We start from the raw sequence: 13,978 nt of genomic DNA on the forward strand, positions 1-13,978 counted from the left end.
GAGGGGCATATGGCGTCAGAGAAACATCAGAGGCAGAGGGGCTCTCAGAAGCACATGCCAGCCCCCACACTGGCTTCCCCCCGCTAAGAGGACACGGATGCAATCATAGTCTGAGCCAAAGCAGACCGGGAGAGAAACTGATGACGGCTTTAAAGCAACAAGCCGAACTGTATTCGGGAGGCTTGAGAAATGAGGTTTAGCTCTCAGCTGCCGCTCCCTGATCTGTGAGGCCAGCGCAGCCCCTGGGGACCAGGTTCTGGGGTGGCAACACGACAAGGGCTGACTAAGCCTGAGCTTCACAGAAGGAAACTGCTGGAAGGGCCCGAGAGACTCTTTCATCCAACGGTTTCCTTTCACAAGGGAGGACAGAGGCCCAGAGGGGGAAGGGAATTTTACCCGGGATCCCAGCAGGGATCAGAACAGAGCTGTGGCTGTGGCTGGGTCTCCCGATGCGGGGTCCACTCGCTGCAGGTGAGCGAACAGTAGGCGGGTAGCGCCGAGCAGATGCGCATGTACTTCACCTACAGATTTAGGCCCCACGGCCCCACCCCAACCCACGAGCCGTGTCCATCCTCTGATTCCCTTCTGGGAAAGAACCTGACCTAAGGCCTTGACTGGATTTCAGGCATAGGGGAGGGGGGGAAGCCTGAGCAGAGGAAAGCCAAAGGAGCTAACCGGCAAAGCCGCAAAGCAAGCGGCACGTGGCCCTGGGAGAGGTGGGACGGACAGAAGGGGCCAGAACTAACGGGGAGCAGGGGGAGAGATGTCCGGAGTGAGGGGTGGGCCCAGCGTCCTGCCCCGGTCCTGATCCCCAGCGGGTGTGTGAGCAGCCCCAGAGGGGCCACAGGTAAGTGTGAAAAATTCCCTTAGATCACACAGCTCCTAAAGATGGAATTAGATTGCCAGGTATAGACCTGAAGCGGGTGGAGGGGGTGGTGGTGGGGGGGGTAATCTTTGATGTTATTAAGTGGAAAAAAAAAAAGGGAAAATTACAGAGTAAAGAGCCTATTACAGTCCCATTTAAAGTTACGTATGTAGGGGTGCCTGGGTGGCTCGGTCGGTTAAGTGTCCGACTTCAAGTCAGGTCATGAGCTCACAGATCGTGAGTTTGAACCCCCCACGTTGGGCTCGCTGCTGTCAGTGCAGAGCCTGCAGCCTGCTTCGGATCCTCTGTCCCCCTCTCTCTCTGCCCCTCCCCTGCTCACGCTCGCGTGCTCTCTCTCTCCCTCAAAAACAAAGAAGCTTTAAAAAAATAAAGTTATGTACCTACGTACATCTGTGTGTGCTCGCATGCATGTGGACATAGAAGGGTGTGCAGAACACAAACACCCAGGCTGCTTAAGGATGGGGCTGGGCAGAGTTGAATTGTATAGGCTCTATACCGTCGGAGTTTTAGAACACAGCCAGGCATTGTTTCTAAGAGCTTACCATATACTTCACTCATTCCAACCCTCTCACCACCTTGTGAGGCAGGGGCCATTGTTATTCTTAATTTCCAGGTGAGGAAACGGAGGCAGAGAGGAAACTTGCCCAAGCCAGGCAGCCCAAAGTCAGGGCCCTTAACCTCTATGCCACGGTGAAACGTACTCCTTAAAATTCCAGGAAAGTAGAACCAGTACAAGTAAGGGGATACCATCTTATTGAATTCTTTAGTGCTCTGGAGCCCCAGCAACAACTCTGGCCCCCACCAACACGTAACAGGGAGGGGAAGGAAATCACACCCCTTCTCACGCCAGTGGCCTGGTGCCCTGGGTCGGGGCTAACGGGTTAGGACAAGGGTTGGCATACTTTTTCGGTAAAAGGTGAGAAAGCAAAGATTTTACGCTCTCTGTCACAACTACTCAACCGTGCCACGGTCAAGCCTAAGTAGCCATATGTAAATGAGTGGGCGTGGCTTGTCCAACAGACTTCATGGACACCGAAACTGAAATTTCGCATAATTTTCACGCGTCACGAGATATTCTTCTTCTGATTGTTTCCCAACCATTTGCAAATGTGAAAACCATTTTAGCTCAAAGATTATACAAAAAAATGGGTTATCAAGTGCCACCCAGCGCTCAGGGCCCTGGTGCAGGAGAGGAACAGGGCAGGATGCTTGGAGTAGGGCTCCAAGGTGCACAGCCCGGGACAGGACAGGAGTCGTGAATTCTGGAAACACAGTCGGGGTAAAGCCGGAGGTGCCGGTACTGGCAGTCAGGGCTCAGGGTAAAGCCCGAGTTGAGGCACCAAATTTCAGCTCTCAGATGGAACACTCAACTGTCTTTCGAGTCTCCATCCTGGTTGTCCCTCTCTGAATTCAGGCCCTTGCTATTGCTACGTGAGTGATGCAGCATCCAGCAGGCTCTCCAACCCACTACATCTTCCCTCCTCCAAATCTGCCCCTGGATGTCATCCCCAAAGACCTGCCTGGGTGTCATCCCCTGCTGTGCACCCTTTGATGGCTTTGCTGCCTCCAAGATCCTCAGCAGCCTGGCCCCGTTCTTTCCCTCCCCGCTCTTCCTCCTTCCTCCACCACCCTTTCCCTGACCCACCGCCCCCCACCAGCTACAGCCACCAGCCCCAGCTCTTCCTCTCACCCTGCCCCTGCAGAGCTCCCCGGCTCCTCAGTGCCCACCCTCCCAGGTCTAGGCCTGGCCGAGAACCCGCTGCACTCAGCAGCCTCTCCCAGGGCCCTGTGCTCCTGATCACCCCACACCTCTGCCTACACGCTTCTCTCGGTGCTGCACTATCTGTCGCCGGTGGTGAGCGGGGCTCGGCAGGAAGGTGGACTAAGTGGGAGAGTCTCCGGAGGGCTGCAGGAAGGCACCCAATGGCCATAACCCCGGTGTCTCTCTGGGAAGCTCTGGGCTTTGATGTCAGGAGGCTGCGTGGTTCCCAGGGGCCACCCTCGCTCGCTCTCTCGCTCGGCAGCTCTTCTGCTGCCTTTGTCCTGACGACCCTGAAGGTCAGTGGCACGACAGGGTGAACAGAATGGACTCTGAACTGCACAAAACGGCAAGGAAGAAGCTAGGCTCGGGGAAGAAAAGTCGTGGCGCAGCCTCCAGGACGGCCAGAGAGAAGTGTGCCTTAATGGAGATAGTCTGTTCCTTAGATTCCGGAGCAAGGCAGATGTTCCAAGATGCTGTGCGGTGTCTGGTCCAATCCTCCGATCTTGGCAACGGCAGCCAAGTCGATTCCTGCCAAGCAGCCTGGGTGACGCATCGGCAGCCAGAGCAGGCCCGCGGGGCAGACGAATGAAGTGACTTTCCCCGGGAATTTAGGAAACATGAGTAGTTGAATGAAAAAATCCATCTTTGTAATGAGGCACACAAACGCACATCTTCCACATCTGAACTGGGTCGAGGAGGAGAGAGGACACGGGGAGGCCAGTCTGGAGGCAGCTCGGATGGAATGAAATGGTTGCTGCTTTTGTGGCCACACCGAGGGACAGAGCCGCTGGGGGCTGGGTTAGGAAAGGGAGTCGGGGACGGGGACACGTGGACGTGGACGACCTTCACTGGGAGTCCACACGGCAGGCAGGCTCTGCGAAAAACCGCCCCCTCCTAAACCTCATACACCTCTGGTGGGATTTGCGAAAATGGTGCAGCCACCATGGAGAACAGTTTGCCAGCTCCTCAGGAAATCGAACATAGAACTATCACATGATCCAGCAATTCCACTTCTGGAAAGAACTGAAAGCAAAGCCTCGAAGAGAGAGTCGCACACCCATATTCATAGCAGCACTATTAACAACAGCTACAATGCGGAAGCAACCCACATGTCCATCAACCTAACGGATCAACAAAATGGGTTACATACACACAGCAGAATATTATTTGATCTTAAAATGGCAGGAAATTCTTTTTGGGGGGGGGAGGGAGAGAGCACGTGCATGTACATGAATGCAAGTGGGGGAGGGTCAGAGAGAGAGAGAGAGAAAATCTTAAACAGGTTCCATGATCAGCATGGAGTCCAACATGGGGCTCCATCGCACAAACCATGAGATCATGACCTGAGCTGAAATCAACAGTCAGACATTTCACCAATTGAGCCCCCAAGGCACCCCCAAAAGGCAGGAAATTCTTACACATGCTACCACATGCACGGACCTTGAAGACAGTATGCTCAGCGAAAGAAGCCAGTCAGAAAAAGACACGCACTGTATGATTCCGCTTATACGAGGTACCTAGAGTAGACAAACTCGTAGAGACAGAAAGTAGGTTGGTGGATGCCAGGGACAGGGCAGAGGGGTGAGGGGGTGCATAGGAGTTAGTGATTAATGGTACAGACTTTCAGTTTTTCAAGAAGAGAAAGTTCTGGAGATAGTGGCGGTGATGGTAGGACAACAATGTGAATGTACTTAATGCCCCTGAACCATACACTTAAAAAGGGTTAGGGGCCCCTGGGTGGCTCAGTCGGTTTAACATCTGACTCTTGATATCAGCTCAGGTCCTGATCTCGTGGTCATCTGATTAAGCCTCAGGTCAAGCTCTGTGTTGCCCATGGAGTCTGTTTGGAATTCTCTCCCTCCCTCCCTTCCTCCCTCCCTCTCTCTCTCTCTCTCTGCCCCTTCCCTGCTCACGCACTCTCTCTCAAAATAAATAAACATTTTTAAAAAACAATTAAAATTAGGGTGCCTGGGTAGCTCAGCTGGGTAAGCATCTGACTCTTGATTTCATCTCAGGTCATGATCTCATGGTTTGTGAGTTCGAGCTCCACATTGGGCTCTGTGAGCTGACAGCAAGGAGCCTGCCTGGGATTCTCTCTCTCCCCCCGTCTCTCTGCCCCTCCCCCACTGGCATGTGTGCTCTCTCTCTTTCTAAATAAACATTTTTTAAAAACCTGTTAAAATCATCAATTTTATGTTACGTACATTCTACCACAAATTAAAAAACATGTTTTTTAATTGCCCCCTATTTTGAGGGACTCAAGTTAATTCAAGGAGTGGGGGGGCAGCCCCCCACTACGTGGGCCCCACGAGGGCCAGACTAGAGATTTGAAGGGTCATTTGTGAGGCCCTCTGCCTCCCCAGATCCCTGGCCGTTTTCCTTCCGTTTCTCACTTGTGCCCTGCACTTCCCCCCACAGCACCTCGTCCACGCACCCTCTTGGCCTGGGACACTTTCTTTAGATCCGACTTCAATTTCTCGTCATGGTCCCAGTGCAAATGTCATCTCATAGAGGCCCACGCTGTGCATCCAAAACAGTCTCTCCTTCTTACTCCCTCCCCCCGCGCTCCCCGTTTCTGCCTGCAGCTTTCCGAAATTATTGTATTTAGTCGTTCCCATCCATCTCACCTGTCCAGGTCATACACTCCACGGAGGGGATGTAGGACCACTGTTCACAGCCAGGATGCTCAGAACCAGCCTGCTTGGTTTCAAATCCTGTCTCCGCATCTAACTAGCTGAGTGACCCTGGGCAGGGTTTAACCACTCAGTGCCTCAGTTTCCCCACCTGTAAAAGGGTGACGATAACAGTGCTGCCCCACAGGGCTGTTAGGAGGACTGAATAAGCTAATGCGTGAAAAGCCCTCAGAACCGTGTCCGGCACGGGAAAGTGAGGCAAGTACTGATGCTCAGTGTTACCAGCAGGGCTCACGAGGGGCGGGCTGCCTCCTGCCTCGTTCATTACAGGTACCGCCAACCCAACACACGCGGCAGGATGAATGAGGGACGGAGTTCTGCAGAGAGGCAGCGCTTCATGCAAGTCCATTTTCATTCGCAAGGACAGGCCTAGGGTGCTGAGCTGGCTCCAAAAGAGGGGAGGGTCCCCGAGAGGGCCGCTCTTCTCTTGCTCGCACGGGCCCTTGGCCGAGGTGGGCCCAGCTCAGCCCCAGGATTTAGCTTTTGCCCTGGGAACATCCTGAGAGCATCCAGGCTGCCCCTGAAGGTCCTGGGGAAGTGGCTCAAAAAGGTGTTTCCCCCAGTGGTAGTCGGGGCAGCCAGCCAGCCACGCTGCTGGCACCGGGCAGAGTCCAGGTGGGAGGGCGGCCCCCAGACAGGGCCACCCGGGTGTACGCAGGGTCCCTGAAGGCATCTTCCATGCTAACACAGGCACCCCCTCTTTGACTTTAAGCGACTTCCCCTGTATCCTTTTTTGCCTATCTTTCCTCCAAAGCGTTTATTTATTTTTAATATTTTTATTTTATTTTTGAGAGAGAGAGCAAGCAGGGGAGGGACAGAGAGCGGGACAGGGGAGCCAAAGCAGGATCGCTCTCAGCACAGAGCCCGCCCGACGTGGGGCTCGAACTCACAAACCGTGAGATCACGACCTAAGCCGAAGTCCGACTCTTAAGTGACTGAGCCACCCGGGCGCCCCTCCTCCCAAGTATTTGTAATTTTACCTTTTACATTTAAATCTATATTCAATCTAGAATTGACTTTTGTGCCTACTATGAGGTAAAAGTCAAGATACATTTTTTTCCATATGCATATCCAAATAGTTTTGCATCATTCATTCAACAGGTCATTCTTTTCCCTCTTGCATCTCAGCGTCTATTGTCATAAATTGGACTTTTTATTTTCTCTCATTTTTGCCTCAGATGTATGGAAATACTGATTTTTTTACATGTATATTAAACTTGTATGCAATAGCCTTGCTAATAAATTCACCTACTAATTGTAACCATTTGTATTTATTTACTTTTTAAAATTTCATTTATTTTTGAGAGGGAGGGAGAGAGAGAGAGAGAGAGAGAGAGAGAGAGAGAGAGAGACAGAGCATGAGCAGGAGAGGGGCAGAGAGAGAGGGAGACAGAATCCGAAGCAGGCTCCAGGCCCTGAACTGTCAGCACAGAGCCCGACGTGGGACTCGAATCCGTGAACCATGAGATCATGACCTGAGCTGAAGTTGGACGCTTAACCAACTGAGCCACCCAGGCGCCCCGTAACCATTTGTATTTAGATTCTTTCAGATTTTTCTAGTTGCATAATCATGTTCTTCAGAGATAATGACGGTTTTAGCTATTCTTTTCCAATCCTTGTACCAGACGCTTCTTCCCTTGCCTGATTGTGCTGGCCAGGCTTCTAGCACAATGTTGGATAAAGATACGTAGCACTTGTCTTCTTCCTGATTTCAGAGAAAGTTTCTGATATTTAACCACTGAGTATGTTTCTTCTTCCGTGTTCTCCACAAAGATAGCCCTGTTTCTCCAAGGAAGGGAGATGAGGTGGCTGCTTTGGTCTGAAGAAATGAAGGAGCGGCAAGCACGGTGCAGCGAACACCCCCGGGGAACCCAGCTCCCCACTACCTGGCTGGGTCACCCAACTGGGCCGCATGACCTCAAACAAAGCCCCCTGCTCTCCTTATGGCTTTGTCCTGAGGCTCAAAAAGTTTTGCGAAACAGCTTTATAAACCCTAAAGGACATCACAAAGTGAGAAAGACACGGCCTCGGCCTCAGGGCCCACGGTTTGTGAGAGCAAGGATGGCCTGAGGGAGGGTGCGGGAGACCCTGAGCTGGGGTGTGTGGTGTGTGGTGTGGGGGTGAGGAGGTATGCGGGGGAGGTGTGGGGGGATGTGGGGACTGGGGGGTGTGGGGGAAGGCAAGGAGAGGGAGACAGGCAGAGGTCCTGGGCCGGGCCTGGGGCTGGGACCTTAGAGCAGAGGTTTTCAAACCCAAAGAGAATGAGCATCCCCTGGAGCCCTTGTTACACACAGGTCAGCGCCCCCACCCCCCAGGGTTTCTGTTCAGCAGGTACCAGGGGCTGAATGTGCTCCCTCAAAATTCATGCGTCACCGTCCTAACCCCCACTGTGATGGTGTCTGGAGGGGGCCCTTTGGGAGGTGATCAGGGTTAGATGAGGTCCTGGGGATTAGTGCGGGGGGTGGGGGTCACTGCCAGCTCCCCTGAAGGACACACCTCCTCAGGGCCCTGAGCAGGGGCGGGGGGGCAGGAATCGGGTTCGGGGCGTGGCCCCTTCCTGCCGGGCTTCCCTATCCTGTGCAGGATGCCTGACCCCACAAGAAGCTGGATTGTCCCTAAGGGCTTGAAGCAGAGTAGAAAGAGTCCCTCTTTCACATGGACTCAGCGAACACATTACAGAGACCTCTGTTTCATGCGCAAGCCCCTCTGGGTCCGCATTTTGGCCGACACCAGACAAACCGTGACTGCTTCCCCTGCACAGTGACAACGCCGTCCTGGGCTCAGGTGGGGTCTCCTGCGGCCCTGTCCGCCCCCGCTCCGCCATGGTTGGTGAAGACTCTCAATCAAACCGAAAGCTGGCTGACTCAGCGCCTAAGCAATCAGAAGCACCAGGGCTCTCTAATTAACCAGCCAGCCCCTTTCCCTTCCCACCACAGCCCTCTGGTAATGAGGGCTGGCAGCCTGGGCGTGCAGACCCAATTACGGAGGGGACATTGCACCAAGGACCGGCATGGGTTCTACCAGCACACTCATTAGCTTGTGACTGCTGAATGCGTCAGGGCTCTTGCTGGGGACAGCTCCGTGTGGCCAGGAGCGCCTGCGCATGTGCCCCCCAGGCTTGGATCTGAACACTTCCCGTGTCGGAGGTCTCCCCAGCATCCCCTCTCTGCAGCCTGCCCACGCCCGCACACCTCCCAGCACCCAGGGCTGCAGGCAAAAGGTGAGAAGGTGGCCAGTGGATGTGGAAACAAACAGGGGAAGCTCCCTAGAAATTGGTGAGCCCAGAGGGGAGGGCTCCTGATGCCCCTCATTAGGTCCAGTGCCCTGTTAGAGCTCTCTCAGTCCCCCAGGGCCGCCTCAGTAACCCCAACCACAACTGTAATTAATGATCCATAATCCTTTAACACCCCCTCCAGAGGGCAGGGTCTGTGTGTCTTTGCACTGTATCCCCAGTGCCTGTACGCACAGACCTACAATAAATATTTGATGGATAAGTGAAAGGAGGACACCGTCCCTCCCCTCCCAGACACTGTAGAGCCCCTGCAAAGCTTTAACTAAACCTTTAACTAGAACAGCGGCTCTAAGGTTAAGTCTGAACCTCCCTCCTGATTCTCTTGGGACTGGGCTGTAAGTGACCACCACCTGGCAGAGTGGCCCCACCCTGGCAGGGGGTCTGCACCTCTGTGGCCATTTCCCGGGGGACCCAGGGCCATATAGACCTGCCTACTCTGCTCAAATGCAGCTTGGCCCTCAAGACACCTCTTCCTTCTAATGAGCCCCATCTCCTTCCAAAGATCTCGGCCCTGCCCCCATGTCTTCCAGTCCCCAGGATCTTGTCTTGTCCCTCCCCCAAGGCTCCCGTTCCCCAGTCAAATCTGATGCCTTCTCCTACGTCCTTCCTTCTTTCAGCCCACTTCTCCTCGTCCTCGGGGCCTGCATCCTTATCGTCCAGTCCTTGCCCAGCCTGTTTCCAGCTATGTGCCTCTGCTGTGCTGTTCTCCCCTCCTCGAAATGCCCTTCACTCTGCTCTCAGCCTCTCAGAAGCCCGGTCAGCTTCCAGGAACCAGCTCCTACAGGCAGACCTCCCCACTGCTCTCCTCCTGGAACCCTGGTCCAGCTGTGTTGAGCGTCACTCTAGACAATACAGTCTGCCCACCTTGACTGTCAGGACCTGAGGGAAGTCACTGTTCTAGACACCTCTCCTTTTGGATTCCTCTAACCCCAGATTAGCCCACAACAGTTACACAGTTGTGTAAGTGACTGAGTGTTAACATTTACATGAAGTACTTGACAGAAACCAAGGCATCTCCCTGCTGGCTCAGGACATCCAACGCTGAAGAGCTACAAAGACATCTGGAAACTTTTATATGACTTATCAGAACTATACGACTAATTGTGGGAGCTCCAATTTTAAGTACAAGAAAACATGAGTTCTAATAAGGAAAATGTGGGGTGCTATGGACTGAATTGTATCCCCTAAAAATTCAAATACTGATGCCCTAACCCCCAATATGACTGTCCTGGAGACAAGGGGTCTTTAGGAGGTAATTAAGGTTAAATGAGGTCATAACGGTGGGGTCCTGATCCAGTAGGATTGGTGTCCTTATGAGAAAAGAGAGGCCAGAGCTTGCTCTCTGCCAGGTAGGACCCAGTGACAAGCCAGGAGTGTTCGAGCCAGGAAGAGAGTCTGTACTAGAAAGTGAATCAGCCGGCACCTTGATCTTGGACTTCCAGCCTCCAGAACTGTGAGAAACAAATTTCTCTTAGGGCAGCTGCATAGTCCGTGGCATTTGGTTTTGGCGGCCTGAGCCGAGACATAGGGTGTCACTAAATCTATCTGAGATACGTGGAAGGTCAGCTCCATCCTGGGTCTGAACAGCCAGGACCTCAAAGTGGATGAATAAAAGCAACAGGCACCCTTTACTGGGTCTTTGAAATGGATCCTGCACTCTGCTAAGGGCTTCCACCGCCTTAGCTCACCTCCTCCTCACACCCACCCCATGGTGGCGTAAGAAGCTTTATTACCCCATTTACAGGTGAAGAAACAGAAGCCCAGAGGTTAAGTTCTAGAGACCTTGTACAAGGTCCCGGTGCTGTGGTCGAGCTGGGACGGCAACCCACGCCCATGTGCACAGGAACGGCACTCACTGGCAAGCCCAGGAGGACCACCGCCCCTTTATCACACAGGGCAGACGGAGTGGTCTTTTGCTCCAGCCCATCTGCAGCCTAGGACCTGCTTTCCCTCCCGGGACCCTAGATCACCCTCTGTAACCCGTCCCCACCTGCTTAGATACAGTGAAAACATGTGACCCCCCCCCCCCCCAGGCTGTGTTGCCTCATCTCCACCCCCACTGTCTCATCCCTAATGACAGGCAGTGCCTAACCGGTCTCCCACTGTCACTTTATCTCCCCCTGCAACCCACTCGCCAGACGGATTAGGATGAGCCACCAGCAGCTGGGCTCATCATGTACAAAGACAAATCAGATCACATCACACCCTTGCTTAAAACACTCCACTGGCATCCTATTAAACTTAGAACCAAAGCTCAACTCCTGACCTTGACTTTCGAAGCTCTTGTGGGATCGGCACGCCCGCCTCTGCCCCAGGTGCCTTCGTCAGTTCCTTGAACATGCCCCAGCTGGTTTCCACCTCAGGAACTTCATGCTTGCTGCTCCCTCTGCCTGGAACACTTTTCCAACCGGATCTTCCCAGGGCTGGCTCCTTCAGCTCTGAGCTCAGAGAGGCCTTCGTGGTCATACTCCACCACACTGCCCTGCTCTAATTCACGGTGTGTTTGTCTGTTGTCTCTCTTCTCCCACCCCTGGAAAAAATCTCCACGAGGGCAAGGGGTTTGTTTGCCTTTCTCGTTCAGCACCTAGAACGGCCTGCACGTAGGAGGCCCGCTACTGTTTGCAGAATGAATGGATGGATGAATGAGCGAATGACACAATCTTCTCAAGGATGGATGAAGAAAACCTCCAAATGCCCATCGTTCGTCTGTGGCCCCAACTAGCACCCTCTCCTCCACTTCTACCCAGGAGCAACTCCCCTCAGAAACTCAAAGGCCTCCCTGCCTCACCACCCAAGCCAAAACCAGGTCATCAGCCTGCTGCAAAATAAGAACAATTTCATATGGAAATGTCTCTGGACCAGCTCAGTGCTCCAGGATACCATGGGGCGGGGCATCTAGAAGAATATTTTGTACCCTGTCCACCCCCATGCAGCTGAGGTCATTCCCCGGGAACGCCACTGTTGCCTAGGAAATGGCTCTCCAAGGACTCTTCAGCAGTCAGGGCAGGAGCCGGCCTCTACAGCAGAGGTCCCAGACTTTTCCAGGGGAAGAGACAAGGCTCTGCCCCCTCGTCATGGCCCCACAAACCTGGACATTTATAGCAGTGGTGGGGGTAGGGGGGCAGAAAGAGGAAATAGGCTGCTGGGCCCCCTTGTCCCAGGCAGAAGTCACAGAATATAACCAAACCTGCCCGAGGGCTGGGAACAAGGCGTTCTGAGTCCCTCTGCCTACTACCTATGTTGGTATCTGGTCCAAGGCCACGAAGGGCTTAAGGGGGAGCTGACGTACAAGTGCACCCCACCCCCTGCCCGGCCGCATCTCCACTGTTCTTGGGACCCTTCACCAGCGAATCCACACTCCTTAGCCCAGTTCACCACATGTCACAGACAGGGGAAAAATGACCTTATCTGAAATCCTGGCTTTCCCACTTATTAGTTTGGTATATTGACCTTTTTGCCTCTTGGTTCTCTCGTCCAGCTTTTGAATGTGACTCAAAATGATCTTATCAAGGCTGCCGATGGCCTCCATGTGGCCAAGTCCATGTTTACTTCTTTGACTTCTCTATATTCTACAGTCCTCTTGTTCTAACCACCCCACCCCACCCCACCCCATCCCCGATCTTCTATCCCCTGTTATAATATATTCCCAGAATGTATTACGTCCTGAAGTATTCTTATTTGATCATTATTTGCTTTCGGTTCCCTTACCCAGTGTAATCTCAAGAGAGAAGTTTCTATCTTTGTCTTGTTGACCAAAAGATAGGCTTGTTGACCAACTTTGTCTTGTTGACCAACTCTAGGCTTAAAACACATGGAAGATGGGTGCCAGTAAAACTAGAGTGAAAAACAAAAGAAAGAGGAAGATATAGTAACTTGGGAAAAGTGTCTCTAACCTAGGAAGGCGGTCAAGGGAAGTCCCATGATGACAGCTATGCAGCAACTAGTCTGGGCTGGAGTTAAGGCTAAGTGTCTCGAAGGAAAAAAATGTAGGCTCCATGCCATAGAGAGTAAAATTGAGATGCTAAATAATCCTGAGGATTGGAAGGCACATTATTCTTGGGTCAATAAGAAAAGAAAGGTAATTAGAAACTCCAGGAAAAACAGTTACTTTAAGAAGTTCTGGACTCAAGGCGCCTGGGTGATTCAGTCGGTTAAGCGTCCGACTTCGGCTCAGGTCATGATCTCGCAGTTCATGAGTTTGAGACCCTCATTGGGCTCTGTGCTGACAGCTCAGAGCCTGGAGCCTGCTTTGGATTCTGTGTCACCCTCTCTCTGCCCCTCCCCAACTCACACTGTGTGTGTGTGTGTGTCTATCTCTCTCTCTCAAAACTAAACATTAAAAAAAATTAAAAAACAAAAAAAAGAAGTCCTGGACTCAATAGGAACCAATTTAATATGTGGCACAATTTAGAATAATCTGTGGAGTATAAGATAAGGGAAAAATCCATTTGACTTTGCAGCAAAAATCATTCTCATTTGAGGGGCCAGGGATTGAGAGCAGATCAACAGAAAAGAAGTATTATCCTAGCACACTGGCCCTGAGGTGGATTTTATTTATTTAAAATGACTAATAAAATTTATTGAGTACTTATGTGCCAAATAAGGTTTTTAAGAGCTTTGCATGTAATAAATAATCCTCACAACTTTCTAGGGTACATATTATCGTTATCCCTATTTTACAGATGAGGAAGACGAGACTCAACGTATTAAACAAGTTTTCTGGAGTCATCCAGCTAGTGGAAGAACCGAATTCATACCCGGGCCTGAGAAATCCAGAGGTCCACTCCCCACAGGTGGCCCTAGAAGACAGGCCATTTGACCTAAGGCCTCAGTTCTTCTTGCCAACAAGCACAGGATACTGTGTGCATGCACAGACACACACAGACACGCAGTAGACACTCCCGCAGAGCAGGGCCAGACTGGGTAGGCAGAGTAGGGCCTTACCTTCCTGCAGTCTTTGCAGAACACCGAGGAGCTTCCCAGGAAGCCCAGCATCTCCCCACACAGCAGACACTGGGAGAGGCCATTCCCCATCACGTTCTGCCTCATGGTCTCCAGCCGCTCTACCAGCCGCCTGCAGCACAGGACAGAGTCAGATGGAATGTGACCAGAGTCAGGTGGGATGTTTCCTGTGCCCAACCTGACCACTGCCCGGGTGTGGCTGCCACGGGGCCCCAGCGCTGTATCCTGCCCCTTGTGCTACTCCCTCACCAGGGGTACTGTTCCCTGCCCCACCCCTTTCCCAGGCCAGCTCCTAATCATTCATTTGCTCGCCAACTATTGAGTACCTACGATGTGCCAGGGACTGGGAATATTGAAGCAAACAAGCCAGAGACAGACACGGT

At 52.5% G+C, this 13,978-nt stretch overlaps 1 protein-coding gene across 1 annotated transcript in view; it reads right to left on the minus strand.

Annotated features, from left to right (window-relative positions):
• RPH3AL (rabphilin 3A like (without C2 domains)) overlaps positions 1-13,978 on the minus strand; it is a 144,855-nt gene that overhangs the window by 68,015 nt on the left and 62,862 nt on the right. The window contains 1 exon segment of the mRNA XM_053212339.1: positions 13,578-13,707. Within this exon segment, the coding sequence (XP_053068314.1) occupies positions 13,578-13,707 (130 nt within the window).

Source organism: Acinonyx jubatus, chromosome E1 (assembly GCF_027475565.1).
Source record: "Acinonyx jubatus isolate Ajub_Pintada_27869175 chromosome E1, VMU_Ajub_asm_v1.0, whole genome shotgun sequence".
Classification (NCBI taxonomy): domain Eukaryota; kingdom Metazoa; phylum Chordata; class Mammalia; order Carnivora; family Felidae; genus Acinonyx; species Acinonyx jubatus.